The 27,545-nt window shown below is 37.6% G+C and overlaps 2 protein-coding genes across 5 annotated transcripts; one reads left to right on the top strand and one right to left on the bottom strand.

Annotated features, from left to right (window-relative positions):
* Nucleotides 1-1,861: 1,861 nt before the first annotated feature.
* On the bottom strand, nt 1,862-10,705 carry dapk3 (death-associated protein kinase 3). Its single transcript, XM_048164464.1, is given in 10 exon segments — nt 1,862-3,477; nt 3,565-3,610; nt 5,120-5,272; nt 5,377-5,403; nt 6,094-6,142; nt 6,245-6,374; nt 6,512-6,766; nt 6,768-6,873; nt 9,792-9,879; nt 10,576-10,705. Coding segments are annotated over 9 exon segments (1,362 nt in total). The 5' UTR covers nt 9,854-9,879; nt 10,576-10,705; the 3' UTR covers nt 1,862-2,943.
* A 2,727-nt stretch (nt 10,706-13,432) lies between these two features.
* On the top strand, nt 13,433-26,831 carry sppl2 (signal peptide peptidase-like 2). Of its 4 annotated transcripts, none has more exons than XM_048164462.1 (15): nt 13,433-13,493; nt 15,753-15,869; nt 15,980-16,162; nt 16,246-16,335; nt 17,140-17,279; nt 17,381-17,523; nt 17,611-17,707; nt 17,790-17,906; nt 17,989-18,070; nt 18,161-18,235; nt 18,699-18,761; nt 18,853-18,952; nt 20,520-20,597; nt 20,770-20,930; nt 25,436-26,831. In XM_048164462.1, exons 1-15 carry the CDS (start codon nt 13,488-13,490, stop codon nt 25,610-25,612), a joined length of 1,629 nt encoding a protein of 542 aa, XP_048020419.1. In that variant the 5' UTR covers nt 13,433-13,487; the 3' UTR covers nt 25,613-26,831. The 4 variants fall into 4 exon arrangements, 3 of the variants coding, with proteins under 3 accessions (XP_048020419.1, XP_048020418.1, XP_048020420.1); XR_007181002.1 differs by lacking the exon at nt 13,433-13,493 and adding an exon at nt 13,694-13,849 and having other exon boundaries at nt 20,770-21,005; XM_048164461.1 differs by lacking the exon at nt 13,433-13,493 and adding an exon at nt 13,694-13,849.
* Nucleotides 26,832-27,545: the final 714 nt, after the last annotated feature.

Consider the following 27,545-nt stretch of genomic DNA (forward strand, 5'->3'; position numbering starts at 1 on the left):
AATTAGCACAGTACCGATATATTTATTTGAATGCATTAATGAGAGAGCGATTGCATGTGTGAATTAGCAAAGTCCCTTTAAGACAAGTCATTTCACTCGGCGGCCATCTTTGAAACGCCTCTCGGGCATCCTGGGCATCATGCAGCTCCTATCTCTTTGAATGGGGAAACATCAAATTCTCCAAAACTATTCGCCAACCTTATGATTAAATTTCATATTTGAAATCACCAATGAAATCTAACAACAACCGACTCATAAATTTAGTTTCTAAACGGTCGAATCATGACAAAAAAAGCTGTATTTTTTCAGGCTGGATCAAGCTAATTCGCATGCGCAGACCTAAATGCGCGTCTCTTCGGAGGCGCGTGTCTGACTGTTTCTATAGAAACCGGTGATTCTAACGGCCGCTGAGGTGACGCGATGACTTTACCAGTCGGCGATTGGCTCTTGGCTTTAGAAGGCGGGACTTATTCCGCCATATTGCGCGTTACACTTTCTCCCATTCAAAACAATACGAGTGACACGTCTTGTGTTATTCTATAGTCTTTGGAATTAGTCATACCCTCTCTATAAAGTGTGAAGCTGTGGAAAGTAGTTACTTCAAAACTAAAGAAATATGCACTATAACTTTTGAGTTTCTAAGCTACTTTAGTGATAAATCACAGGACTGAGTTGACAACGACTTTCTGTGCTCCTGTCTGTGCACGCAATCTTCACTGATGTGCAGCTACTGTTCACGTGCCACAATGCATCAGTACTGTAGCTCGATAAAACGACACATCCGATGATCTAAAATCGCTTGAATGTCCAAACTGGCAAGACTTAAAACACATGCAACTGACAAACTTTTGTGAAGAAGCAAGTGAAAGTGATCTCACTTCGGGGCTCGCACGCTGTCTGTGTTGACTCACCGTTTGAGTTCACCTCCGTGTTGCTTCCATGCCACTGACAGGACGTGGCAGAGTCACGTGACTACACACACAGTACTATGTTTTAAGGGGAAAGTATTAACAGGATTAAAAAAACGAAATAACCGACATTATGTCGGTTAGAGGTTCTGAATTTACTTTTCGATTAATCATCCAGCCCTAGTAACTTGCGTTACTTATTTGAAAAACTTATTTATATTTTGTTGTAAATTGAAAAAGTAATGCGTAACTTTACTAGTTACTTGAAAAGTAATCTGATTACATAACTCAAGTTACTTGTAATGGGTTACCCCTAACACTGTTACTCAGTACAATGGGATGAATATGGTAGGATACTGACCAAAATGCACTAAAGATGAGAGTTCACCCAAAAATGAACAATCTGTCAGCATTTCCTCACTCACTGTCATGTCGTTTCAAACTTCAAAAACAGTTGAAACATTCTTTAAATGTCTTCTTTTGTTTCGAGACACATTCATGTCATTTTTCATTTTAGGTTGAATTATCCCCTTTAAACTTAAACTTGGTGACAGCATAAATTAATTTAAAAATACCAAAAAACTAAAGCGCATGTTGATGCCAGAGCCAAAGACAGTCATGCGCTGTTGATTTACGACAAAACATCTCATGGGAAGCCAACAGTTCTCAGAATATTCATAGATGCCCTGTGGTTTGAAATTTCAAAGTAAACAGTGGCATCTACAAGACCCCAAAAATCCAAATGTTTATCTGAGTAACAAAACACGATTATGTTACAATGGACATGGAAAAATCCTGTTTAGTTAAACTCTGGGACTTTCAACATCTCTAGACATGTTGAAAATTAAGATAAAGAGTATGTGACAAATGCTCAGATTTATAAAACACCACACTTGACCTCCCAGTGCGCTCCTCAGCCCACACACACACCTAATAAAGACACTGCATCTGGATTCTTCTTTAATTCTTTTATTTGAATGGACTTTTCTGAAGTATATATATATATATAAAATTTGTTGTAAATAAAACATAACAATGGATACAGTACTGTAAGCAAACAGACATGAATATTGCTATTACTACAAATGACCACAACCATTCCCTGTAGGAGATAATGATGCTCATTTGCATATGGAATGTCATACAAAAAAAATGGAATGTCTGAAGTGTGTGTTTTGAGCAAAAGAAAAGCGTTAAAGGGATAGTCCACCCAAAAAAATAAAAATACTGTCATCATTTACTCACCCTTATGTTGTTCCAAACCTGTACGACGTTCTTTCGTTTGTGGAACATGCAAAAAAACAAAATAAAAAAATAAATATTTTCAGCTGTTTTTGTACAGTACATACTATGAAAGTCAATGGGGTCCAAAAACAATTTAGACTTTCATTGTAGAGACAAAAAAATAAACACTTTTCTGTGTTCCACAGAAGAAAGTCATACAGGTTTGGAGCATGAGGGCGATTTTTGTGAGCGAACTATCCCATTAAATCATATTTATAGATAAAGCAGCAGCTTACTGAGTAAATATATGTACAGATCATTCAAGACAGCATTTAGGACTTTTATATGTTTAGAAGTAATTTCATTTGTCATCATAAAATCATAAAATTAGAATTTGATTTGCATAGAAAAAGCGGACATGCAGCACAACAAAAGCAACTGGCGCCTTGAGATTCTTCAATTCCTCATAGAGGACTGTGTAGTGCATTACTCACAATGTACATTAATGTGCTGTAATTGATACTCAAGTCGTAAATAAACTTTTCTCTACTGATCCAGCATGTATATTTGTGAGGTGGCGAGTGAAAACGCTTTAGACTGGCATCACATAAGAATACTGCAATGCACAGGGAAACTTCATTCTTAAAGCATGCACACCCACACAATTTTGCGCTGCATTTGTTCTAAGAGTAACATGAACACTACAGGCTTACGTGAAGCTTATTGCAAAGTTTAATGCTCTATATCTGCCCTGCACATACCAAGCAAAGATATTAAGGAGTTGTTGCGTTTTAAAAGCAAACAGAGCAGCTCAAGCCATACTGTTGCTGCGAGTGTCGTTTTCAGCCGAAATGGAGCGCACCAGCTCTTCCACCCAGCGCACCTCAGAGACCATCTGCTCAGCGAGCACTTCATAGCGGTTCTCCAACCGACCGAACTTGCGTTTGAGGGCGTTGGCCGACAGCATGGCGGCTCGGGCCTCCTCCTGGTTCTGTCTACGCAGGGCTTGTGCTTTCTGCAGCTCCTGTTTGATGTGACCGAGATCTGCAGCGATGCTTTCGTTCTCCTCCTTGTACCAGCCTTCCTTCTCCTCATAGATGGAGAGCAGAGCGGCCACGTCCTCCCCGCAGGAGCGCTGGTTCTTCTCCAGCTCTCGCAGGCCATCCTCGGCCGCGGTTATCTCCTCCATGACCTGCGAGAAGCGCTCGAAATTGATGTATGTGTTGTTAGGAGGCATGCTGGAGTGGGATTTGATGGTGTACTCCTTCAGACGGGTGGTCTTCAGACGCCTGCGCTCCGGCTTGCGCTCGCTCTCTTCAGGTCGAACGTTACGCCTCTTAATCACCTGTAGGGGATGATGGGATGAGAACTGGTCAAGCACAGAACAGATGGTGACAGAACTCAAAAGTGAGGGAAAGGGAAACATTCGAACCTTGATCCAGGGGTGCTGGAGACTGTCCTCGATTGTCATTCTCTTCCTGAATGTTAAAAGCAAATATTGAATTATATTTTAATAAACAGGAACATTTTAATCAATTGAGACTTATACACCAGTGTTATTTTAGTATTTTTTTCCCCTCGGTTTCACAGACAAGGCTTAAGCTAGTCCTAGACTAAAATGCATGCATGCATAATTTTTCCATTTATCTTTATTTGTTTAGTTTTAGTGATTTTACTACATCAACTTTTAATTAGGGCTGCAACAAAAAAAAAAAATCAAATCTCGATTCATGGATCAATTCTGAGATTTTCCGAATGCATCGCGATTTTCTCTCGAAACGATTCTGAGCTTAGTTTTTAACAGCAGATGGCGCTCTAGGCTATTTTTTAACCGCATGCTCAAATGCTCATGAAGAAAAGCACTCGTGCATTGAGTCTGAGAATGTATTTGCACCTCAAAATGCTTTTATGATATGAGATTAATGTAAACAGCCCACTGCAAACACCCTTGTAATTTGCTTTAACCTTTTCAAACTTTATGAATGATTATTTTATAAAGATTCAAGTGGTGTGTTAAGGAACTGGAAGAGAGCAGAGTACAACTGTTTCTAAAGCACGCAGTGCCACCTGCTGTTGAAAACTAAGCTCAGAATCGATTCGAGAGAGAATTGCGATACATATGGAAAATCTCAGAATCGATCCAGAATCATTTCTCGAGTCGCGATGCATCGATTTATTTTCCCATCCCTACTATTAATTATTTTAAAGGGTTAGTTCACCCAAAAATGAAAATTATGTAATTTAATACTCACCCTCATGTTGTTCCACACCCGTAAGACCTTCATTCATCTTTGGAACACAAATTAAGATATTTTTGATAAAATCCGATGGTTCAGTGAGGCCTGCATTGACAGCAATGTCACTGAACTTCTCAAGATCCAGGAAGGTACTTAAAACTGACTACAGTGGTTCAACCTTAATATTATAAAGCGACGAGAATACTTTTTGTAAAAAAAAAAAAAAAAGCTTTGAAGCTTTACGAATCTTTTGTTTCGAATCAGTTATTCGGACCGCCAAAGTCACGTGATTTCAGCAGTTTGATACGCGATCCGAATCACTGATTCGAAACAAAAGATTCGTAAAGCTTCAAAGCAGTGTTTTGAAATCGCCCATCACTAGATATTGTTGAAAAGTCGTTATTTTGTTTTTTTGGTGCACAAAAAGTATTCTCGGCGCTTCATAACATTAAGGTTGAACCACTGTAGTCACATGAAATGTTTTAAATATGTCTTTAGTATCTTTCTGGGCATCTGAAAGTGTTAATTATCTTGCTGTCAATATAGGCCCCACTGAGCCATCGAATTTCATCAAAAATATCTTAATTTGTGTTCTGAAGATGAACGAAGGTCTTACAGGGTGTAGAACGACATGAGGGTGAGTAATTAATGACAGAATTTTAATTTTTTGGTGAACTAACCCTTTAGTTTTTCATCTAATATTCACATTTTATTTGAACAGTTTTAGTAATAACACAGCATTATACTAACTTAGGATCCTTGACCAGCAGTCGGCGAATGAAGTCCTTGGCGAGCTCACTTGTGTTGCTGAAGTACTCCTCATCAAAGTCATAGTTGACAGCTGAAATGTTGGTAAGTGTTTCTTGTTTGGTCTCGCCAAGAAACGGAGAAGCGCCACTCAAGCTAAAGAGCATTAATAATGCATTAATAGTACAGCGGCATCATCTGGGTGTGGAAAAAGCATCATCAATGCAGCCAAACAAGCCAATTACATGATAATTACTTACAGTATATATGTGATAACTCCAATGCTCCTGCAGGAAAGAAAATCACAAGAAAACCAAACGAGCAAAAATTAGCATGTGAATATTATGCATTCACAACCCTACAATATTTTATAACCACCATTAGCTACGTTTCCAACCAAAGTTGTGAATGTATCAAATTTGGAATATCGCATAAAACATTTGCAAATAAAGCACAGTTTCCATCCCATGTGTTCAAGAGAACAAACTAGTCACTTCCTCGAACATTGCTGCAAAATATCTGTAATAAAAACAGAAGTTGCTGCAGTCAGGGAAGTCAGTGTCTCTTTTTCTACATTGCACCTCAGAGCGTGCAAACAAAACGCAATAAACGCGGTCATGTTATCTTGCGTTCGGATGCCTGGTGTTTGTAAGACACTTCTGGGAGGTCATTATACCAAATCATTTAGATTTTTCAGAATAACTAACACAACATTTGAGATGCTGTGCAATGAAACTGATCTGCTTGTTAGTCCAGTTATCCAATCAATCACATCCCGTTAGATTTTTTGTTGCGCATCAAGGGATTTATTTGGTAAATGTGTACTTTAGACAGGTTCCTTCTAATAAGGTTAAAAAAAATAACCTGACTTTTAGGGGTTTTTATGCACGTTTAGAATTTACGTGCATCTTGGTGTTTCCATTCAGCGTTTTTTTTTTATTTATTCGATAACATGGCTATTGACAGTTATGACTTACCACATGTCTGCCTCCAGGCCAAGGGGCTCATAATTCACAATTTCCGGTGCTACAAATGACAAAAAAATATGGCAAATTAATCTAGGACTTCCTAATACACTTATAATGAATAAAGATATAACACAACGTTATAATAAACTCAGGTTCCCACCAACAAACTCAGGAGTTCCAAAGATGTTTTTAAATTCGTTTCCATCCTTAATCTGATGCGCAATTCCAAAATCTATCAATTTGATTCTGGGGTTCGGCACATTTTTATCCAGCAGCATTATGTTTTCTGGCTGAAAAACAAAGTACATTCAAGACTTTTATAGTGCATGTTTCCATGTCAATGAGACACATTTCACCATTACTTAAAAATAAAAGAACATTTTGAGTGATTGGACATCTACATTAATCAAAACACACTAGAGCTCACCTTCAAGTCAAAGTGTGCTATGCGTTTAGAGTGGAGGTAGTGCACTCCATCCAGGATCTGCTTGAGGAACTGCGTGGCCTCCTCCTCGGTCAGCGACTCCTTCTCAGCCAGGAAGTCGAACAGCTCCCCTCCAGACACCAGCTCCAGGATCAGGATCACGTCGGTCTTGTTCTCAAAGATGTCGTGGAGGGTGATAATGTTGCTGTGCTGAATCTCTCGAAGGATGTTCACCTCTCGCTCGATCTCCTCTCTGGCTCACGCCCCGTCGACTGGATGACAGCCGTCTCTTCTTGATAAATTTGGCCGCATATTCTGATCCGGAGCTCTTTTCTTTACATTTACGCACAATGGCAAACTGTCCACTGGGAAACGTGTTAAAACGATACACAGAGGAAAAAAAGAAATCGAAACAGTGATCATGATGTTTTTCTCATTTAAATTTGACAGAAAATAAGGATCATCAATTATCGATTACAAATTACATGACATATAATCCATTGCATGACATATTTAAAGTAATATAATCTGAGTACTTTTGGATTACTTTTAGATTACTTTTGACCTAACTTGTTTATCATATTGATTTGAGTAGAATAATCTTGTACCATATTGAAATAAAAATACACAGAGAAATAACATATATTCCATTCTTTGTTATCAACAACATGAAGTGCATTAAATATTACATTACGTCAGGGTTTCCCAGACTGTGGTTTGAGAGTTAAATGATTTCTGTAAATCCAGTCATCAAATACTGTATGGGTCTCAGTTTTCAGTGATAGTCACATGACTAGTGGCTGGTCTGTGTGTGCAATTCTACACACTTTGCAATACCTTCTGAACATATACAAGCAGTAGCCGTTTATAGAAAGGAACATTTTTGTAATCGTTTATAGAAAGAAAAATTTAAAAGATAAAAAAGAAGTAATAGGGAGAATAGAATAACAAGTAATCATGTAATCAATAAAAAAAGTAACTGTAGTTTGAATATGAATATTTTGAAATGTATCTATGTAAATGTAATCTAATTAAAATAAAATAAAAATTGATTATGATTTCACTTTTTAAATTTTGGTTAGTGTGTAATGTTGCTGTTTGAGCACAAACAACATCTGCAAAATTACAACACTCAAAGTTCAATGCAAAGGGAGATATTTACAGAAATCGCCTTTTAAGGACTACAACAAACGGCTGGTAGGGACTACAATGAGCTTCTTCCCGGGTTGTGACATCACTAACCCTAAAATTTGCATAAACCCCGCCCCTGAGAACGCACAACAAAGGGGGCAGAGCCATGTTGGGCTGCTTTAGAGAAGAGGAAGAGTTGTTGTAGTAGAGTGTTGTTGTCATGCCGTCATTTTACACCGGACTGCTTCACAAACGAGGGTCAATTCAATGCTGGATTTGCACAAAAGATGAACATGACGGCACATGCTAGTGGATGAGTTGATCAACTCCACAGCAACTACATAAATTTATCCACTAACCGTTCAGAAACGTCCAGTTTCATTCTAAAAGTTGTAACTTCTTCCTGAGTCTCTCCATCAGTGTCGACTCCGGTTTGAACAATGTAAGGCTGAACACCGTTACTGACAATCCTCATTTTGGCTCAGTGAGATTCTCCTGCTTTGTTGTTGTTGAGCAACCGAAGCGCGAGCTGTTAAAGCTCCGCCCTCTTCTGGAAAGTGGCCGCAAGCTGCTCATTTGCATTTAAAGGGACACACACAAAAATGGTGTGTTTTTGCTCTCACCCAAATAGGGGCAAATTTGACAAGCTATAATAAATGATCTGTGATGGTATTTTGAGCTGAAACTTCACAGACACATTCTGCGTCCCCTTTAATTTAGGGAATCTGATTACATAACCCAGATGACGTGCATTTGGATGTGGAATGTGTGCAAAAAAATCACTACACTACACATTCCACAAAACCAAACTCTAGTAAATTATTCAAGGAGTAAGAGAGTACCTCATTTAGATAAACGGTACAAATGCTGCATAATACAACCAATGAGAACTATAAAAGTCGGATAAAATGTTGTGTGGTTAAAGTACTCCTCTGACGCCTCTTCTCCGGCCCATCTGTACTCTCATTTGCACTACAGCTGTGCTCAGGCTCAGAGAGCGAGTATATGCATTGTAAAGCAGTGATGTCATGCTGCAGCAGCACAGACCACAAACCTCCACAACCATATATAGGAAGAAAGGCAAGACTGGATTCAGTGTTCGCAGATGATTAAGTCACTGTTCTGGGGATTTTTAAATTGCAGGACTCTCATAATGTTTGTTTTTATTCTGCACTGATAAGCACAAACACTACATCGCCTTGGCAACTCTAGGCCAAACATTGTGATGTACTCATTTAACTTATATCTCATTAAAAAGCATTCATAATCATAGTGCTGAATCAAACGTTAAGATCTTAGGCTCAATCTTTTCTTTATTCGCTATGTGTGAGATCATTTTAAAGGGTTAGTTCACCCAAAAATGAAAATATTGTCATTTATTATTCACCCTCATGCCGTTTCACACCCGTAAAACCTTCTTCAGAACACAAATTAAGATATTTTTGATAAAATCCGATGGCTCAGTGAGGCCTCCATAGACAGCAATGACATTTCCTCTCTCAAGATCCATTAATGTACTAAAAACATATTTAAATCAGTTCATGTGAGTACAGTGGTTCAATATTAATATTATAAAGCCACGAGAATATTTTTGGTGTGCCAAAAACAAAAACTAAATAACGAATTATTTAGTGATGGCCGATTTCAAAACACTGATTCAGGAAGCTTTGGAGCACAAATGAATCAGTGTATCGAATCATGATTCAGATCGTGCGTCAAACCGCCAAACTGCTGAAATCACGTGACTTTGGCGCTCCGAACTGCTGATTCGACACACTGATTCACTCAATGAAGCAGTGTTTTGAAATCAGCCATCACTATATAAGTCGTTATTTTGGGGTTTTTTTGGCGCACCAAAAATATTCTCGTCGCTTTATAATATTAATATTGAACCACTGTACTCACATGAACTGATTTAAATATGTTTTTAGTACATTAATGGATCTTGAGAGAGGAAATGTCATTGCTGGCTATGCAGGACCATCAGATTTCAACAAAAATATCTCAATTTGCATTCTGAAGATTAACGGCGGTCTTACGGGTGTGGAACGACATAAGCGTGAGTAATAAATGACAGAATTTTCGTTTTTGGGTGAACTAACGCTTTAAGTCAGGTTACAAGAGTTTTAAGGAGTGAAATCACATCTCTTACCTTCCTAACTCCTCTCCCATTTCATAGAAGAGCTCCACATCCTCCTGCCTGAAGCCAGCCATGATTTGCTGACTTCAAATTATTCAATCTGTTAGAAAATGACCAGAAATAGTGCTTGTTAGGACTAGTTTAGCTTCATGTTTTTTACTTCATCAGACCACTTTATTGACTATAAATGGTTTGTAACTCTTCTGAAGAGTGCACATGCTGTGGTATTTACTCTTGACCTCACAGGAAGTTGGATTTTAAACTGACAAGGGAATGAGAAAGTCCAGTGTGGACATTTTATTCCTGCATACGTCATTACCTTCAGACAAAAACTAGGGACGTCAGGTTTTTTTCCTTTCTTTCTTTATCATGGACCTTTAACAGCGAATATCTCAACACTGTACAAACTCACACTGCTAAAATTACATCTCATCTATGCTATAAGACATGTTTCAAGCCTAAATAGGTAAAGATAAACACAACAACAACCGTTCTCTTTCTAACATTCGTTCAGTAGGTTATAGTTTCTCAGCCAAAAATAAGTTGAAATGTGGCTAACGAGTTCGTAAAAACAAATACGAAATAAGTACATTACAATAATCCACAAAACATCTAATACATCACTGACTAATTCCAGTAGCCATCTGGCTAACTCGTAAAAGAAGAAACGACCGGCGAGCTACGAATGTCGACACACAAAACACGTTACGGCATAAACAAATTTCTCTATAATATTAATAACACTACCTAGAACAGTGTTATGAAATAAGTAAACGCTGAGAGTTTTGTTACATACCTTAACGTCGCCGCATTCCTCAGCCAATGGGTATTTTCCGGTTGCTGCGCTCTGGAGAGGCGTGGCTTGTTCAGTGACATCATCGCGACTCCACCGCAGGATGATGTCAGTTCGCGTGTACCTGTTATTAAGAGTCTGCCAGGTGTTAGCGCGCCGATCTAAGTAAAAACCCTACTTGTTTGGGCTTGTTTTGGTCTGTTCTTTTGCCAGCGTTACCACAACAGACTCATAACACACATAAAGGTGTGAAAGAATGAATTGCCTAGAGAATCTTATATTAATCTTATCTTGAATATAAATATTAATATTGTGAATCTAATCTTTATCAAAGTCCCTTTAATATAAGTCATTTCACTCGGCGACCATCTTTGAAACGCCTTGAATCGGGCATTCAAGTGCAGCACCTATCTCTTTGAATCAATAAAATTCTCTTGCCAAGCTTTCGATTAAATTTGATATTTGTAATCACCAATGAAATCTGACAACAACCGTCTCATATTTTTTTTTTTTCTAAACGCTCGAATCATGACAAAAAATTGTATTTTTTAGGCTGGTTTAAGCTAATGCGCATGCGCAGTCATAAAAGCGCGTCTCTTGTGCCTCATTTCGGAGGCGCGCGTCTGACTGTTTCTATAGGAACCGGAGCTTCTAACGGCCGCTGCAGTGACGCGATGACTTTACCAATCGGCGATTGGCACTTATATTTAGAAGGCGAGACTTATTCCGCCATGTTGCCGTTGCACTTTCTCCCATTGAAAACAATACGAGTAACGCATCTTGTGTTATTCTATAGTCTTTGTCTATAGACCTTATTTACCAGAGAAACAAGCGCGCCGCCATCTTTATAAAATTGTCTTTGAACTTCCGTTTTGCGGTAGCTCTGTACATTTCTATGGCATCGTTGTCAAAGAATAATTAGTTGGTTAAGTGGATTTACTTGTTGTAGAGTTAATGAAAGTTATCATGAGCATTGTTATGTTTAAAGCAGATGTCTTAACAAATGTCAGTAGGTCGGGAAGATTTTAAAACGAGCAGTTCATTCATAAATGTAATATCGCTGTGGAAATACAAACCGGAAGTCAAAAGACAACGGGGCTACATAAGGTCTATATACAAGAAAAAGTTAACTTAAAGGGTTAGTTCACCCAAAAATGAAAATTCTGTCATTTATTATTCACCCTCATGCCGTTCCACACCCGAAAGACCTTCGTTAATCTTTGGAACGCAAATTGAGATATTTTTGTTGAAATCCGATGGCTCCATAGTGTGGCCCAGATCCGGCCCACATCTGGTAAATGTGGATTACATGTGGACCAGATGCATTTACATTTACATTTACATTTATTCATTTTGCAGACGCTTTTATCCAAAGCGACTTACAAGTGAGGAATACAACAAGCGAGTCGTCATGACGAGGCAAATAGACAAGAAGTGCTCATAATACAAGTTATAGGCAGTGCTCAGATTATCCTAAACTACAATAGAGAGGTATTAGAGGAAGTGAAAGGATAGGAATAAGAAGGTTTTTTTTTTTTTTTTTTTTTTTTAAGATGAGGTTAAGTGCTCACGAAAGAGATGGGTTTTCAGCTGTCTTTTGAATATTGCCAGGGATTCCGCATTCTGGATGAAGGCAGGAAGATCATTCCACCAGCAAGGGACAGTGAATGAGAATGTTCTGGAAAGTGATTTTGTGCCTCTCTGTGATGGTACCACAAGCCTTCGCTCCTTTAATGAGCGCAGGTTTCTGGTAGGAGTGTAGACTCGTAAGAGTGAGTGGAAGTAGGAGGGTGCTGAGCCTGTGGTGGATCTGTAAGCAAGCGTCAACGCCTTGAATTTGATGCGAGCAGCAAGTGGTAGCCAGTGAAGAGAGATGAAGAGTCGTGGCTCTTTTGGGCTCGTTGAAAGTCTGCTGCGTTCTGACATGATTTCAGCAGTTTGGTGGTTTGACACCTGATCCGAATCCTGATTTGACACGACTGATTCATAATGCTCCGAAGCTTCCTGAATAAAACATATTTAAATCAGTTCAATATTAACATTATAAAGACAAGAATTCATAATGACTTAATTGATGGCCGATTTCAAAACCGCTCAAGCTTCGGAGCATAATGAATCAGTTCCAGGGTGAGCGCCAAAGTCACATGATTTCAGCAGTTTGGTGGTTTGACACCTGATCCGAATCATGATTTGACACGCTGATTCATAATGCTCCGAAGCTTCCTGAAGCAGTGTTTTGAAATTCCCCTCCAGTGGGTGTATAGTTCTCAGAGAAATATGACACGTTGCTCTCTGTCTCAATCGCCCGTATCCACTTTTGTGTCCTTAAACGCTCATAAAAACTTAGTTCTGTATTTTTTTTAGCTTGGTTGCTGTACACCCTGTCACATAGCAGCTTTTAGTTCTGTTTTTTGTTATAAGTCAGAAATGACAAGGAGGCAGCTTCACGCAACGTGCAAGGCGATCATTTGTGTTTATAAAGCATATACAGTTGTATTTTTTTTAGAAAATGACCGATCGTTTCGCTAGATAAGACTCTTATTCCTCATCTGGTATCATTTAAAGCCCTTTGAAGCTGCACTGAAACTGTAATTTTGACCTTCAACCGTTTGGAGGCCATTGAAGTCCACTATAAGGAGAATAATCCTGGAATGATTTCATCAAAAACCTTAATTTCTTTTTGACTAAAGAAAGAAAGAAAGACATGAACATCTTGGATGACATGGGGGTGAGTAAATTCTCAGGAAAAGTAGTCACATAAACTGTTTTAAAAACATCTTTAGTAGCTTTCTTTGCATCTGAAAGTGTTAATTATCTTGCTGTCAATACAGGCCTCACTGATCCATCGGATTTCATCAAAAATATCTTAATTTGTGTTCTGAAGATTAACAAAGGTCTTACGGGTGTGGAAAGACATGAGGGTGAGTAATTAATGACAGAATTTTCATTTTTGGGTGAACTAACCCTTTAAGTCAGTATGCCTTTCTACATTAACATTAACTGCAGAAAATAATATCAAGGAATGGCAAATTTGGACGTTATGAAGTGAAGGCGTGGCCAAAATCTGATTGATTAGAGTGAAAGCCAATAGGCCAAGAGTGGACGTTCGCAAGCACACGAAATTAGCCAATCGGAAACGTACTGCAAAATGTGGGCGGGATATGTTTAAACAGCTGATGGTTGTGTCTGAGAGCAGTGCGGATGGGGGAGACGACAACTATCAGGCATCATGAGATTTTTGTCAAGTCTCCTTTGGGCAGCTCTTTTGTTCAAACAGGTAAGACGCAAGAAGACACTAAAGAACCGCTTTGCTTTTTGGCCGGTTTCTCAACAGGCTTGTACGCAGTTAGTTTGATTTATTTTTTGATTTATGATTACTGGCTACATGCTATGTACGATTAGCTCTCGGCGGACTTCAGTAGGGATGTGCTCGTGCATGTTTTGGGCCCGCGCGGCCGAGTCCTCTCGCGCTTCTGTTGACATGACACTGACTGTTATTGCGAAACAAACATAAAACACTAATCAAACGAGCGACAAACTGTCATTTTTGCTGGATCATCGTTAATGGCAAAGCTTTATTTTAACGTGATTATTTATTTTGCAAGCAATGAGACTGTACACTGGAAATGTCAGTTATTTTTACCAGAAGACGAATGTAAACATGCTACATCTTTAGTTGGTAAACCGTAAGTTACCTTACCATACACCTTACCAGAATTATATCATATTTAGATGTAAAAAGTATAAATTGCTTGAATATATATATATATATATATATATATATATATATATATATATATTTGTTTTATTTTTTAAAATGTAGTGTATTCTTTTTTCCTTACTAGTTATGCACATTTGAGTATTATGTTTGTTCCATTTAATGTTATTTAGTTAGTGTTTGTGTTTGTGTAGGTCACAATGAGCTCTGTCTTTATGTAATTATTGTCCAGTCGCTGGAAAGGCCAATTATGATGATCTATAACTCATCATATGGCCTTTCATCGTACCACGTGTTATTATCAGTCCATTTATATATACACACACACACACACACACACACACACACACACACACACACACACACACACACACACAGCTGATCAAAAAGTTTTAAGATAAGATTTTTAATGTTTTTAAAAGAAGTTTCTTCTGCTCACCAAGGCTTCATTTATTTGATCCAAAATACAGTAATATTGTGAAATATTTTTACAATTTAAAATTACTGTTTTCTATTTGAATATGTTTTAAAATGCAATTTATTCCTGTGATCAAATCTGAATTTTTTTAGCATCATTACTCCAGTCTTCAGTGTCACATGAATCTTAAGAATATGCTCAAGAAACATTTATTATTATTATTATCAATGTTGAAAACAGTTCTGTTCATTTTTTTCAGGATTATTTGATGAATAGAAAGTTCAAAAGAACAGCATTTATCTGAAATATAAAGCTTTTGGGTCAAATAAATGTATTTTGGATCAAATAAATTAAGCCTTGGTGAGCAGAAGAGATTTCTTTTAAACACTGCAAAAAATGCTTGCATTTTCTTGACAAGTAAAAATTATTTTCAAACCAAAAATAAGATATATAATCTTGTTTTCAGTTTGGATTAAGATTATTTTGCTTGTTTTAAGGAAAAACTCACTTAATTTTCACTTATTTTTCCTAAAAACAAGAAAATAATTTTTACTTGTCAAGAAAATGCTTCTTAAAACAAGAAACAAGACAAAAATTCGAAGAAAGAACAGCATTTTTTGCATTGAAAACCTTACAAAATCTTACCGTCCCAAAACTTTTGACCGGTAACGTATTATATATATATATGTGTGTTTTGTTTTTTTCTTACTACTGATGCACATTGGAGTATTATGTTTGTTCCATTTAATGTTAATTATTTTAGTGTCATCATGTGTTTACCTGATGGTGTATTGTGTTGCTGTGGGTCACAGTGAGCTCTGTCTTTAGGTAATTATTGTCCATTTGCTGGAAAGGCTAATAATACTGATCTGTAACTCATCATATGGCCTTTCATTGTACCATCTGTGTTATTATTATACGTTTTAAAAAGCTTTATTTAAGCTCATGTCACCCTCAGACTTATACACATTACTTTCCACAGCAAGGAGGAAATACACAAACCTGTTAACCAATAAGCTGAGCTGTATGCGTTCTGATTCCCAGGTTTTAGGTGAATATGGCATGGCACATTTCAGCGAGTGGGGGAACACTAAAGGCAAAGATTACTGCATATTCTTCAACTCTCAGTGGGCTCGATTACCTCAGGACCTCAGTAAAGCAGTTAGTAGAAATTTACATTTCACACACAAACAAATAAATTCAGATTGAAACTGCAGTGTACAGTTTATCATCACAATGCTGGCACTCATTCACCCTTTATTGTTTTCCAGGCACGGCTGCAGACTTACGATCTCACCACCTCTGTACTGTGCTCCCCCTCTGATGTACCTGAGGGCGGCTTCCCAAACAGCATCCCAATGGTGATGAGAGGAAATTGCACTTTCTATGAAAAGGTCCGATTGGCCCAGATGAATGGTGCCAAGGGACTACTGATCGTCAGCAAAGATAGACTGGTAAGACTTTTTATAACACCATTAATAGCACCATTAAAACATTTTCATGTGTCACAAATAAGCTTGTCTGACATGCTTTACAGACTCCTCCCTCAGGCAACAAGTCCCAGTATGAGGAGATAGGCATCCCGGTGGCCTTGCTAAGCTATAAAGACATGCTGGACATCAGTAAGGTAATGTTTCATAAGTGAAGTTTGTCTTTGGACTAAAATCGCCCATTTAAAATCACATTGAACAAAGGCAATAACTGTTTTAAAGGATTAGTGCACTTCAGAATTGAAATTTCCTAATAATTTACTCACCCCCATGTCTTTCTTTCTTCAGTCGAAAAGAAATTAAGGTTTTTGAGGAAAACATTCCAGGATTTTTCTCCATATAGTGGACTTCAGTGGTTACCAGTGGGTTGAAGGTCAAAATTACAGTTTCAGGTCAGCTTCAAAGAGCTCTACATGATCCCAGATGAGGAATAAGGGTCTTATCTAGAGAAACGATCGGTCATTTTCTAAAAAAATAAAAAAATTATGTACTTTTTAACCACAAATGCTTGTCTTGCACTGCTCTGTGATGTGCCATGCATTACGTAATCACGTTGGAAAGGTCATGTGTGACCTTTTCCAACGTGATTACGTAATTCGTGGCGCTTCGCAGAGCTAGTGCAGAATGAGCATTTGTGGTTAAAAAGTATATACATTTTTATTTTTTTCAGAAAATGACAGATCGTTTTGCTAAATAAGACTCTTATTCCTCATCTGGGATCATGTAGAGCTCTTTTTGACCTTCAACCCATGGTAACTGTTGAAGTCCACTATAAGGAAAAAAATCCTAGAAAGTTTTCCTTAAAAACCTTTCTTTTCGACTGAAGAAAGAAAGACATGAACATCTTGGATGACATGAGGGTGAGTAAATTATCAGGACATTTTAATTCTGAAGTGAACTAATCCTTTAAATGAATTTCTTTCTCTCGTCTTTGTCTCTAGACGTTTGGGGAGAAACGGCAGGTGGCCATGTATGCGCCCAATGAACCGGTGGTGGACTACAACATGGTGCTAATCTTTCTGATGGCAGTGGGCACAGTGGCTGTCGGAGGATATTGGGCTGGCAGCAGGGACATTAAAAAGTAAGAATTGTGGCCTTGTAACATTGTGAGGACATAAATAAGTAATTATGCTAACAGCCTGCAGAATTTATTCAACTAAACCCACATCTGTGTGCCGGCAGACGTTACATGAAGCACAAAAGGGACGACGGTGCTGAGAAGCAGGACGAGGAGATCGTTGATGTCACCCCTATCATGATTTGTGTGTTTGTGGTCATGTGCTGCTCTATGCTGGTGCTCTTGTATTACTTCTATGATCAGCTGGGTAAGTAAATAATCAAAGTATTACCGTCTTTCAACAATCTGTCTGTACTTCGGTTGAACTTGATGATTTGATTTATTCCTCTCACAGTGTATATGACTATAGCGACGTTCTGTCTGGCATCTGCCGTCGGTCTGTATAGCTGTCTTTGGCCTTTTGTCCGAAGAATACCATTTGGAAAATGCAGGTCAGAGATGTGCACGAGAAAGACAAGATGAGGTTCTTTCCTTTTGGTTTTGTATTGAAGGAGATGCTTTGTGTGTCGACAGGATACCTGAGAATAACTTGCCATACTGCCACAAGCGGCCGCAGGTGCGCATGCTGATCCTGTCAGCCTTCTGTATAGGAGTCAGCGTCACTTGGGGAGTTTTCCGCAACGAAGACCAGTAAGAATAGCGAAAACTACTTTAAGACTCCTGACACTTTCAGCACTCTTATGGTATCTGATGAAAAAATCATGTTCCCTAGGTGGGCTTGGATACTTCAGGATGCGCTAGGCATCGCTTTCTGTCTCTACATGCTGAAAACAATCAGGCTTCCTACTTTCAAGGTGAGTTTATTTAAAATGCTGGTGGATGCTGGCGATTACCTTAGCGTGTGGAGATGATCCATTTCCTGCTTATTTTTCTTCTCATTGTAGGCCTGCACTCTGCTGCTGGTCGTGCTGTTCGTGTATGACGTGTTTTTTGTTTTCATAACACCACTCTTAACTGAGGTACAAAGCTCTTCTTTTGTTTTTAACACTTAAAACTGATGCAAAATAGAATTTTATATTCTTAAAGGGATAGTTCACCCCAAAATGAAAATTATCCCATGATTTACTCTCCCTCAAGCCACCCTAGCTGTATAAGATCTTCTTCTTTCAGTTAAACACAATCAGAGTTATACTAAAACAATATAAAGTTATAAATATGGATATTTTTCTTACCAAAACGCATCGCTTTGCTTCAGAAGGCCTTTATTAACCCCCTGGAGTCATATGGATTACTTTTATGATGTGCTTTTTTGGGCTTAAAAAAATAGAAGATATCACTCCCATTATAAAGCTTGGAAGAGCCAGGATATTTTTTAATATAAGACGCACCTAGGATGGCTTGAGGGTGAGTAAATCATGAGATAATTTTCATTTTTGGGTGAACTATCCCTTTAAAGATTTATTTATATATTGTTCCATGCAGAGTGGGGAAAGCATCATGGTTGAGGTGGCGGCTGGTCCCTCTGATTCCTCTACTCATGAAAAGGTAGAAAGGCGTTTTTTGAAAATTTGGATAAATTTAAATGCATTTTTGTAATATTTTGTGGTGTCAATTTTGGCATTTTTGTCTTCATTAGCTTCCCATGGTGCTGAAGGTGCCCAGGTTAAATTCGTCTCCTCTGGTCCTGTGTGACCGGCCCTTCTCTCTCCTGGGCTTTGGGGATATCTTGGTACCAGGTAACATTAATATTATTGTTGCATCAGCTGCGTGATGAACAGATGTCCAGGGTTCATGGAGAGAAATTGATGATGCAAAAAAAACAAAATTAAAGGATTAAATATTGAATTTACCTCGGCATAGTTGAATAACAAGAGTTCAGTACATGGAAATGACATACAGTGAGTCTCAAACTCCATTGTTTCCTCCTTCTTATATAAATCTCATTTGTTTAAAAGACCTCTGAAGAACAGGCGAATCTCAACATAACACCGACTGTTACGTAACAGTCGGGATCATTAATATGTATGACCCCAATATTTGCATATGCCAGCTCATGTTCAAGGCATTAGACAAGGGCAGCCAGTATTAACGTCTGGATCTGTGCACAGCTGAATCATCAGACTAGGTAAGCAAGCAAGAACAATAGTGAAAAATGGCAGATGGAGCAATAATAACTGACATGATCCATGATAACATGATATTTTTAGTGATATTTGTAAATTGTCTTTCTAAATGTTTCGTTAGCATGTTGCTAATGTACTGTTAAATGTGGTTAAAGTTACCATCGTTTCTTACTGTATTCACGGAGACAAGAGAGCCGGCGCTATTTTCATTTTTAAACACTTGCAGTCTGTATAATTCATAAACACAACTTCATTCTTTATAAATCTCTCCAACAGTGTAGCATTAGCCGTTAGCCACAGAGGACCATCAAACTCATTCAGAATCAAATGTAAACATCCAAATAAATACCATACTTACGCGATTGGACATGCTGCATGACGAACACTTTGTAAAGATCCATTTTGAGGGTTATATTAGCTGTTTGAACTTTGTTTATGCTGTTCAAGGCAAGCGCGATCTCCGGGGCGGGGAGCATGAGAATTAAAGAGGCCGCAACCTATATATCAGTGCATAGTTAATGATGCCCCAAAATAGGCAGTTAAAAAAATGAATAAAAAAAAATCTATGGGGTATTTTGAGCTGAAACTTCACAGACACATTCAGGGGACACCTTAGACTTATATTACATCTTTTAAAAAGACGTTCTAGGGCACCTTTAAAGTTTTAATTTAGCTGAAAATCGAACATAAAGTGTAGGTCATTGAACATGGTATGCTGATTATTGTGTCGTGTTCTTTAGGTGAATTAAACTAGTTGTAGGAAGGTTCTTCACAACAAGCTGATATTTTTAGACAAACTAATTTTACATAATGCTACTTTAGCATCCTTTTTGTTCTCTGTACAGTGTTTCCACACTGCTGACATGTTTACCTGTTTAAATGTTACTGCGCTTAATGGTTTCGCCCTCCTGACATTTATTTTGCCATTTTGGATTAATATTTTTGCCTGTTGGAAATTCTGTGCATCACTAAAAGAAACTCTGGTTATCAAGCCTGATTAAAAGATGTCATTAAGGATTTCTTATGATCTTCAAATATACAATGCTTGTATCTGATTTCTTTGTTTTTAAGAAGTTATTGAAATCAAACATCCGTCTGTTCTTTTTTTCTTCCTTTTAGTCGTCTTGCATTTCATTTTAATAATGACAACAACAATATCTTTTTCCTTTTGTTTCCTCAGGTCTGCTTGTAGCATATTGTCACAGATTTGACATTCTCATGCAGACTTCTCGAATATACTTTCTGGCCTGCACTGTTGGTAAGACATTGACGACCTTTTTAATTCAGATATGTTTCATGTGGTAATATACTGACTGGCACATTGAATAGCAGTATTTCTATTTTCATGCTTTTATTTAGTATCTTTTAAGCATGTACAGCACATGGTGCTTCTCTTTTAAAGACTGTGATTGTGATCTCTGTTTGTTTAGGCTACGGCATCGGTCTTCTCATCACATTTGTGGCTCTGGCTCTGATGCAGATGGGTCAGCCTGCCCTCTTGTACCTGGTGCCTTGCACTCTCCTCACCAGCCTTGCGGTGGCACTGTGGCGCAAGGAGCTGCCTTTGTTCTGGACAGGAAGTGGATTTGTGGTGAATACCTGTTTGATATGAGTGCCTACTTCGATCGGAAAAGTTCTAGGGTTATGTACGGTTACTAGAATTACAGTTGAGTAAAACCACCCACGAGTTTTTGTTCCGCTCTTATTTTGCTTACTGTGGGTGTCTTCTTTTTATTAAAGGAGGGGTTTGGTGTCAACCTGTACCTTAATAAAACGATCATTTCCAATATGTCCTTAAAGGGACAGTTCACCCAAAAATGAACATTCACTCTCATGTCGTTCCAAACCTGTAAGACTTTCCTTCCTTTCACACCAAAATTTTGATGCTTCAAAACGTTCATAAAGAGATGGTAATTTAAATCCATGAATTGAGTGATTTAATTCATTTTGTGAAGAGAGACAGTCACTTGATATGATGAACGGATTTTATTTAAGCTTTTATTCACATATAAACGGTGATCAGCGAACATACATAGAGCGCTTAAACATGGTAAATGGAAACTCAACCGTACTTGTTTGATGCACAAGAACAAAATTCATTGGTTCTCACTTGTCAAGCAATCATGCTTGAGCTTCTGTTTACCAAATTTGAGTGCTATGATGAGTGTTTATATGTGAATTCAGTCTGTTCATCATATCAATCGATCGTGTCTCTTCAGAAGACTTGAATTGAACTGCTCGATTCATATCAATTTCTTTTTCTGAATGTTTTGAAACATCATTTTTTTGAGTGAGTTGACATTCAATGGGACAGAAATCTCTCAAATTTCATCAAAAAGATCTTCAGTTGTGTTCTGAAATCATCGAAAGTCTTAGAGGTGTGGAATGTCATGAGGGCGAGTAATTAATGATATTGGGTGAACTGACCTGATAACACACTATATGCCTTTTGTTTTTTTCATCTGTGGCATAGATCCTGAATGGAAACTCTGCCTTCTGTAGTAAAAGATTTTACAGGGATTTTGAAGGCTTTAGACAAATGCCTGTTTGATTGAAATTATTAAAATCCTTATTTTTCTCTCTAAACCACAGTAACAGGAAATAATATACCCGAGTTAAAGCCACTCACTCTGGGTTGATAACACCACATCTCTCCTTTAGTTCTGGTAAAAGATCTGGAAGAGGGCTTATGTTTCATCTCCTCAGCTCTTTAGCTAACTGTGTTCCTGCTTTTAATCTAATAATCAACCTGGAGATTTATTGGTCTTGAGTTGATCTATGGTGATTTCCTGTATGATGTAGGGAAGATCTGATCCTTGTCAAATCCTCTGAGTGTTCGCTCCTTCACTAAGTCATAGAACAGAAAACATTTTCTTATTCTCTTTTCCCAGTCAAGCGATTCTAACATTTTTCTTCTGCTTTATTGTATATTATTTATATATACGCCATCATTCAAAAGGGGCCAGTAAGTCTTGATCAAAAACACAGTAAACCATACAACTTATAATTGCTTTTCTATTTTTATATATTTTAACATGTAAATTATTCCTGTGATTCAGCATCATTACAGCAGTCTTCAATGTCACGTGATCCTTCAGAAATCATTCTAATATGCCGATTTGCTGCTCAAGACCCAATTCTCATTATTATTGTTGAAAATAGTTGTGCTGCTTCATATATTTGTGGAAATGGTAACTTTTTCCAGGATTTTTTGATGAATAGAAAGTTAAAGCTGCAGTCCGTAACTTTTTTTTTGGTTAAAAATGACCAAAATCAATTTTTGAGCAAGTACATAACCAATCACTGTTCAAAACTATCTTAGCTGTTTCACAACGGGAAGCTTTGAGTGGTACTGGTAGGTTTTCGCGGGAAATACTAGTTTGCCTTTGTGTCGTTACGTCACATCTGTGTACATAAAGGAGGAGTCCTGGATGCTGCAGGCGGCGGATCATTTATAGCCTTTTCTCACAGCAGCTGAAACTAAACTTATCATTTTGATGGCGGATTGTAATCGAGAAAGGTCCAAAAGACAATCATCAGTGACATTCACCCGTAGTCAAGAGCAAAAGACTTCAGACACTAATACACACTAAATACACATCGTCAGGCAATGCTGATGTTGTTAACATTAACAATTTGAGAACACAGTGTAACAGTAATAATTTGTACGGTTTGACGTGATCCGAGCTAAGCGATCGTTAGATTTAATCACCATTGGCAGCAAGATTTACTGTAATGCTTTTTTTCTCAGTTGGTCATAGGGCTGGGCGGTTTTTCAGATTTTTTCGATTAATTCGAATTTTTGTTTTGCCTCGATTTTATTATTTTTGGAATCGAGAAATCGCGATTTTTGAATAAAAATGTTGGCAAGTGTTCAATTAGACATGTTGACAATACAGCAATGATAACCGCATTGGGAGAAGAAAATGATCCGACCTCATGATGGCGCCGGCGCGCCTGATTAACCGCTCTCATGTGACGCTCCATGAACACATCACTGTTCTTAAGCGGCTGTTCATTCAGAAATCCGTTATTGCGTTATAAAAATGAGACGCAGGCAGTGGAAAAAGGCAAAGTTATTAAACGCAAGTTGAGCTTTTTTTTTTTTTTTTTTTTTACTTGACCCCCGTGTTTTTACAATGCCGTTTCATGGGTGAGTCGCTGCAAAAGACAAGAGACAAGTGCAACACCTAAACATGTCCGCCAAACATAAAAACAATAAGACAAAAATAGTGCAATGAAATGCAAAAACTTGTAAACCTGTTTGATATTTCGTGTTTGCATGATGGTGACAGGTTGAAAGCTGCTGTTGTTTTCTGTTTTTACAAAGCATTTGCTGTTAATAATAGCCTATTACTTGTGTTATTTATTGGTATTTTTGGCTAAGAAATATTTAGCATTTTCTTATATTATTTCTGAGTAGGATGTGTTTAAGATAAATTTGTACAACATTTGTCTTCATATTTCAGGCATATTTCTGCAAAGATATTTAAAAACTGTTTTACATTTACACCATTTTAATCACTTCTTGTCCCAGGTGAAAAAAATTACATTTCTATAATATACTTAAAGTGCTCTATTTTTGTGCACTAATTTTGTACTTAATATACTAAGAATTCTTCTTCAGTACTTCTTAAGATCATCTTAAGAGCATCTAAGTGTACTCAACTGTGCTATTTTGAGACACCATGAAATATGAACTAAAATATACTAATAATATACTACCTCTGTATTTATAAAATGTATTTAGATATCACTTATTGTACATTTGAACCCATAGTGTACTACAAGTGGTAGCTAAATATATTTTTTAAATACAGATATAGTATATTAAAATCACATTTTAGTTAATATTTCATGCTGTCTCAAAATAGCACAGTTGAGTACACTTAGATGTTCTTAAGATGATCTTAAGAAGTACTGAAGAAGAATTTTTAGTATATTAAGTACAAAATTAGTGCATGAAAATAGAGCACTTTAAGTACATTATTGAAATGTACTTATTTTTTTCACCTGGGTGGTGCACTTGGAACTGCTTTTTTTAACCAGATTGTTAATAAAGTGAATGTTACTTATATTGTAGTTAAGTTAAGGTGACTAGTTAAACCGGGAAAAAAAAAAAAAATCAAAATCAAAATCGTGAATCAGTCAATCGTTCGGAAAAATCGAGATTTTATTTTTTTGCCATATTGCCCAACCCTAGTTGGTCAGAACAAAAGTGGCAGACATTTTACTTACTTATTCAGATGACATTTTCTGGTGAAAATTCTTATTTTGGTCATATTTCCAAGACACAGAATCCGTGATTCCGAAGTAAAGTGAATATCCACACTGGTGTGATGACTGACAGCCACACATACTCCTCAAAACATTAGATTGATCCGCACTGAGGAGCCGTGCTGATGCACAACCCTCGTAAAGATGATAATTCCACAAATAACTGCAACTGACCCTTCACCAGGACTTTGATTGACAGGCGTTCTAACCAATCATAACTTTCCACATACCTTCTGATGTTCATTCATGTTTATTTGATGCTATAATTTAACTAGCAGGAACAGATGATCTGTTCACAAGCCGCTTGAGCTGAGGCGCTACAGCAATCTGTTACGACATATTAAAGAGCCACAAACGGTATTTAGTTTAAATTTAAAAATTACAATATTTTAGATTTTGTTTAATATCACAAGTAACCTGCTCTGTCTTGTCTGTCGACGCATTGTCAGTGTCCTCTTTGCGCCGCGATGTATTTTTCACTGCGTGAGAACATGATGTGTGGCGTGAGAGCGGCATGGCGTAGCAACAATAACTAAAGGGGGCGGGTCTTTGCAAACGGTCAATTGCAGGTTTCAAACAGAGATGGCGACAAAGAGGACTGCAGATTTAATAATCATTTATTTGAAATAGAAATCATTTGTAAAAATGAATGTCTTGATCACTTTTGATCAATTTAATGTGCGCTTGCTGAGCCTCTTAATAAATAAAAAAAATCTTACTGACCCCAAACAGTGTGCACATATAAATTATTTCTAATTTAATTTAAAATGAATCAAAATTAAATTAAAATTGTACTTTCCTGTCTCATTTCTTTCTCAGCCTCCTCCAATTGTCATGGAACAGATCAACTGTACTCAAACCCCAGGACCGTCCACAGACGAACCCCAGTCCAATCCGGAGCCGCCGGACTCTGAAACGACCAATCAGAGCGAGGAGGAGCCTCCTCCACCAGCCCAAGTGGAAGTTCCGCATCTTACAGATGCATCTACTTCATAAAAACAAAAGACTTGAAGGATGCTAATATCTTTTTCATTTTTGATGTCAGTTATATATCTGACCTTATATGTAATAGACTTGAGCAGTATGAACATCTCAGTGCACTTGTTTTAAGCCTTTGAAATTGTACAGTCTGTTCGAACCGAAAAAACACGAGGAGGAGACACGACATCTGCTGTGCTTCATCCAACTTGCTTTAAGTTTACGTTTGATGGTATTAGGAGGGAGTCGAAGGGACAGATTTATCTTCTTCACAAGGATTTCAACTCTGTGTGTTCATTTTGTTCATCTTTTCTTTCTTTTTTTAAATCAACAGTAAATGAAACAAAGTGCAGCTATTTTAAAACAAGTGTCGTGAGAATTCAAGACAGCTCACTGAAAATATTTCTATTTGGCTTCCAGGTGATAATGCATTACTGACGGGTTTTGTCCTTGTCATGACAGCGCTGAAGTCTCGCATCCTTTAAAATACGGTGCTAATAAGGACCGAATGAACCACAGGCATCAGGAATAATGATTTATTAGTTTCATCCCAAGTTCTGAGATGCGAATACTGTGGATTGATAAGATTGTTAATCGTTTATATTCTGGTATGCTGTATAATTAAGAGCAGTACTGTTATACATGGCCACATAATTTAACAAAAACTTCTTTATAGGTTTGGAATGTGATTTCAACTTTAGCTGCGTTGAAATCGATCATATTCATATGCTCATGGCTTGTTTGAAAGCATTGTATTTAGATTTTGCTGTTTACTTGATGGAAGGGACGTTTGAGATCTTTAAATAAAAACTCAAGTGCATTTTTAAAACAAGTGCAGTTTTTAAGCATACTTTTTTTTTTTGCCCATCTGTTGTGACAGTTTTTCTGTTTTATAGTAGGAATTTTGTATTCACGGTACTTCTTAAGAAGTTGTTTTCCCAGTGTAAAGCACTGATGTGTGTTTCTGTATATGATTTAACAGTCTGAAGTTACATCGAGTTTATTTAAGAAGTGTATGTCATGCTGTTGTCTCATTGAAATCTTTTTGACTTGGGTACACCGTGTGATCATGTGGAATAACTTGGACAAGTTGTAATCATGATCTGTTCGTTTATTAATATTCCTGCAGGCTGGAGGTTGTGTCAGATCTCGATTAGAGATCAACATATGCTGTAAAAGACATATTTTGAAAAGTTGTTGAAGAGAGCACATATTAAAGGAAAAATGCATTATGTTATATACGGCGTATTGTGTTTTAATGTGAGATCATTTGCGAAATTCTTAAACTGTTTACTGGCAAGAACGTGTTATACAATACTGTTCATGAGTTCTTGGCATTTTCCTCCCATATTAAAGGGTTAGTTCACTTCACCCAAAAATGAAATTTCTGTCATTAAGTAGGCCTACTTACCCTCATGTCATCCCACACCCGTAAGATCTTCGAAACACAATTTAATATATTTTTGATGAAATCCAGGGTTTCTGAAGTTGAACCACACATAGGCAGCAACGTCATTGCACCTTTTGAGGCCCAGAAAGGTATTAAAGACATTGTTAAAATAGTCAACATCTTATGGGTTTGGGATGACATGATGAGGGTGAGTAATTAACAGAAATTTTATTTTTGTGTGAACTAAACCTTTAAAGGGGTGGTTGATTATGATTTCGCTTTTTTAACTTTAGTTAGTGTGTAATGTTGCTGTTTGAGCACAAACAACATCTGCAAAGTTACGACGCTCAAAGTTCAATGCAAAGGGAGATATTTTCTTTTACAGAAATCGCTTTTTAAGGACTACAACAAACGGCTGGTAGGGACTACAACGAGCTTCTTCCCAGGTTGGTGACATCACTTAACCCTAAAATGTACATAAACCCCGCCCCTGAGAACACACAACAAAGGGGGCGGGGCCATGTTGGGCTGCTTTAGAGAAGAGGAAGAGTTGTTGTAGTA

Source organism: Megalobrama amblycephala, linkage group LG17 (genome assembly GCF_018812025.1).
Source record: "Megalobrama amblycephala isolate DHTTF-2021 linkage group LG17, ASM1881202v1, whole genome shotgun sequence".
NCBI lineage: Eukaryota > Metazoa > Chordata > Actinopteri > Cypriniformes > Xenocyprididae > Megalobrama > Megalobrama amblycephala.

What these genes read in the sequence shown, in the direction of transcription:
- sppl2 (XM_048164461.1), top strand. Translation starts at nt 13,802, where the DNA reads ATGAGATTTTTGTCAAGTCTCCTTTGGGCAGCTCTTTTGTTCAAACAG. An exon ending in TGGGGATATCTTGGTACCAG is followed by an intron (nt 18,953 to 20,519) that starts GTAACATTAATA and finishes TTGTTTCCTCAG; the next exon opens with GTCTGCTTGTAGCATATTGT. An exon ending in CTTTCTGGCCTGCACTGTTG is followed by an intron (nt 20,598 to 20,769) that starts GTAAGACATTGA and finishes CTGTTTGTTTAG; the next exon opens with GCTACGGCATCGGTCTTCTC.